Genomic DNA, 4,209 nt, shown 5'->3' on the forward strand with positions numbered 1-4,209 from the left:
TCGGCTCAGGGCGTGATCCCGGCGTTCCGGGATCGAGCCCCACATCGGGCTCCTCCGCTGGGAGCCTGCTTATTCCTCTCCCACTCCCCCTGCTTGTGTTTCCTCTCTCGCTGGCTGTCTCTCTCTGTCTAATAAATAAAATAAATAAATCTTTAAAAAAAAAAAGATTTATTAACATGTACTTAGAGAAACTGTAGATTATATTCTTCCAAGTAATTAACACATGTCAATTCCAGCTATATAATATTTTAAAACTCAACAGGAGTATGTTTAACAGGTACGTGGTTAAAAGTTCAACAAATGACTACAGAATGAAAACACAGTACCAAGGACAAGGAAAATCTGAGTTCGCTGGATTTACCACATGGTCAAAATGTCATCAACTTGACCTAGCCCTACAGTTTGTTGCTAAAAGAACATCTGGCATCAACCTCAGAGTCTTGCTTGAGTACCTAGAAAACCAGTCTGCATACCACAGACACTCGTTAAATGATGTTAACTGAATAAATGACATTAGCAATTGGTTGTGCTAAAAAGGAACAAAAGTAAAAATTCCATCTATGTGTAATACAAAAGAAAACCATGCACCAGTAACTACACTCCTACAGAATCCTAAAGAACCAGAGAGAGGGAGGGCCTCATGAGATTAAAGTACATCGTGAAGCACAAGACAAATGTTGTGATATCTGTCTAGCCAATGCCAAATCTGCTTATTTTGTCCTTGAGCTGAAGAGTCTGGGAGAGGACTGAGATTAAAAGCATAACACGCCTTCTCCCTGAACTCTGAAAGCCTCGAAGAAACAAAAGTCTTCAGCAGAGTTTGATTTCAGGCATTTAAGATCTGATTTAAATGGTGTTTAAATTTAAGCATGGTTAAAATCTGCTCTTGATCTAAAGCCAGGTCACCTTTAAGTACAAATATGGAGGCTGTCCCCCGTAATCCATTTTTGTCTTACCGACTTTGATGTATAAAGCAAATGCAGGTGAGGGGTTTTTTTTCTTTCCCCTGAATTATTTCAGTACTTGCATCCCTTCACTTCTTCCATGTCTACGGATTTTCTCAACTATGATCCTGGGGAGTAACTGCTCAAACATAATGTCTCATACATTCTTGAGGAGCAATTTCTTATTTATCCAAATGTTTTACACAGAAGGCCCAAGGGGGAGAACATGTCTTCAATACTTGCTGAAGTATTTGAGAATGGAGAATGGAATACAGAGAATGGAACAAATACAAGAAAACTAGAACCAGGCAGGAGAAAGCTGGAATATGAACCCAAACAGCTCACACACTAGGGCAATATTTCAACATTTTTAAATGACTGCATTTTATGAAAAGAAAAATGGTCCGTGGTATGTTTGACCAGCAATCGTCAAATGCACAGCTTTGCAACAGAGCAGTAGCGGCATCTGGAGTCTAATGTCTCTGAGGTTGATCGCCCCCGCCTTTCTACAAGTCAAGGATGTTGGACTAGATGACCTCCGAGGTCATTTACGGAATTATCATTCTGTGCTTCTGTGATTTTGTATCCCTGGGCTTCTCATAAAAAGAGAAGTCTTTTTAAAATCTTCTATAGAAGGAAACCTGAAAAACTAATAAGGATATTCTTAGGGGAAAAAATAGACACATTTTCACCACCTGCTTCCTACCACTACCAATATCTAAATAGTAGAAATGGGTTCCTCTGGATTCTGACTATATGTCCCAAGGTAATGTCTATTTATTCCTCTCCTCTCTTATCCAACCAGTGTGGTAGACACACATTTTTGCTGTGATTTCCAAAAACACTACATACAGCCCTAGCCTTTTAGAAAATCAATCCTCATCTCCTCTCCCAGTATCAGTTGGAAACAGGTCACCTTCTGAGCAACACCATCCAGACCTTTACAAGTGATAGGCTCTACCCATACTCATACTCTCCTCCAAAGAGCAGCTCAGCGATATTGTTTGGGGGAAAAGCATTAGGCTTATCAAGGTCAAAACTGATTCTGCCTCCAAATTCCAAAATGAAAACTTCAAAGAACTGTCCATGATTCATACTAATGAAATGAATATTCTCAATTGAAGTGGGAAGAAGGTTGTAATGTTCTATTAATATCACGTTCCTATTCCCTGGAATGGAACCTAGTCTTTATCACTATAGCTAAATAAACCAGGGATGACCTAAGAACATTCAATAAATCTGAAGTGGCTTGTTTTCTTACAGGATTTCAGATACAGGATTTTACTAATTCAAATATAGTTTCTTCATTATTTTTCTGAGTCTACAAAAGTTTGCTCTTAAGGTCCACTTATTTACTGATAATCCCTGTCATAAATGTCATGCAACTGCCTCTAACACCTCCAAGAACATTCAGAAAATGCTCTCTGCTCCAGTTAGAAAATGCCATGGGAATTCCAAGAATAGAAAACATCCAGCAGGGCATGTAGCGCTAGGCTGACAGGACTTGGCTCAGACCTACAACGCAGAAGCCAGTCCTCCAACTCTGGTTTTGTACTGGGCTGAGGTGCCTTCAAATCATTTTTTTTTTAAAAGAAAATGTACAAAATAACTTTATAAGAACCATGAGATGATCTCCAGACAACAACGTTTAAACTTCTCTATTTGGCAGTGAGAGAGTCAAGATCACCTTTTCAAACCTCATGCTCTGCTGAATCATAATGGGGAACACAGAGGGAAAGCAGTCTGTCTCCAGGTACTGGTTCAGGAGGTACACCCCAAGGTACACATCTTGCTTGTCAGGCAGGAACACCCCGGGACAAGAGATCTTCAAAACAAAAAATAGAGAACAGGGTTTGTTTGGTGTCGTTTTTTAAACGGAGTTCTGTTTTTCCTTAACTCCCACACACGACATCAACCCCCTCCCCCCACCGCACCCCTTCACCTGGACCTCCCACACCTCCATCTTCCCCTGCCCTCTCCCTCCTCAAGTGGAAATTCCAGTTTCCTCCCACGTCTCCGCCAGGTGTCACAATCATCCTCTCGCCGGCTCCTCTCCCCGCCCCTCCGGGAGGGCAGTGCGGAAGCGGAAGAGGCCGCAGGGCCGGGCGCCTCTCGCTAGGCCCGTCGGCTCCTGGGGTCCGGGCCCCCCCGCCGCGATGCCGAGCCCCCGGAGGAACGCGGACCGACGCACGCTGGCCGCCTCCGCCTCGAGCAGCAGCGGCCCCGGCAGCCCGGCCCACGGCGGCGGCGGTGGCGGCAGGTTCGAGTTCCAGTCCCTGCTCAGCAGCCGCGCGCCCGGCGCCGACCCCACCTGCGCCCGGCTCCGCGCGTCCGAGAGCCCGGTGCACCGCCGCGGTTCCTTCCCTCTGGCCGGGGCGGGCCCCTCGCAGGCGCCCCCGGGCCCCCTGCCCGAAGAAGACCGCTTGGACCTGAACCCGTCCTTCCTGGGCATCGCCTTGCGCTCCCTGCTGGCCATCGACCTGTGGCTGTCCAAGAAGCTGGGGGTGTGCGCCGGGGAGAACTCGTCCTGGGGTAGCATGCGGCCCCTTATGAAGCTGCTGGAGATCTCGGGACACGGCATCCCCTGGCTCCTGGGCACCCTCTACTGCCTGTACAGGAGCGATAGCTGGGCCGGGCGCGAGGTGCTCATGAACCTGCTCTTCGCCCTGCTGTTGGACCTGCTGCTGGTGGCCCTGATCAAGGGGCTGGTGCGCAGGCGCCGCCCGGCTCACAACCAGATGGACATGTTTGTCACCCTCTCAGTGGACAAGTACTCCTTCCCCTCGGGCCATGCCACCAGGGCCGCCCTGGTGTCCCGGTTCATCCTGAACCACTTGGTGCTGGCCATTCCGCTGAGGGTGCTTGTGGTCCTATGGGCCTTCATCGTGGGCTTCTCCAGGGTCATGCTGGGGCGGCACAATGTCACTGACGTGGCTTTTGGCTTTTTTCTGGGCTACACGCAGTACAGCATCGTGGACTATTGCTGGCTTTCACCGCACAATGCCCGGGTCCTCTTCGTACTGTGGAACCAACAATGACACCACTTCATTCATTGTGGCACCAGGAGAGCTGAAGGATTCCACAAGCGATGAAGCCAGTCAGTATAAACCAGTGGCAATCCTGCTTGTCCCTCCAAGGACATTTCAGGCTTCGTTTGGGATTTCAGGTGTCATTCCGTCTTGATGGGTTGCTAGGCTGGAGAATGCTGGCCATTATGACCACAGCCATATTACAGAAAGCAAAAAAAAAAAAAAAAAAAAAAAAA

The 4,209-nt window shown here is 47.5% G+C and overlaps 1 protein-coding gene across 1 annotated transcript; it reads left to right on the top strand.

Annotated features, from left to right (window-relative positions):
- The first annotated feature begins 2,906 nt into the window (after positions 1 to 2,906).
- On the top strand, positions 2,907 to 4,203 carry LOC105239822 (phospholipid phosphatase 6). The gene has a single exon (XM_011231201.3). It carries the CDS (start codon positions 3,101 to 3,103, stop codon positions 3,980 to 3,982), a length of 882 nt encoding a protein of 293 aa, XP_011229503.2. The 5' UTR covers positions 2,907 to 3,100; the 3' UTR covers positions 3,983 to 4,203.
- Positions 4,204 to 4,209: the final 6 nt, after the last annotated feature.

Source organism: Ailuropoda melanoleuca, unplaced genomic scaffold, assembly GCF_002007445.2.
Source record: "Ailuropoda melanoleuca isolate Jingjing unplaced genomic scaffold, ASM200744v2 unplaced-scaffold5709, whole genome shotgun sequence".
Lineage (NCBI taxonomy): Eukaryota > Metazoa > Chordata > Mammalia > Carnivora > Ursidae > Ailuropoda > Ailuropoda melanoleuca.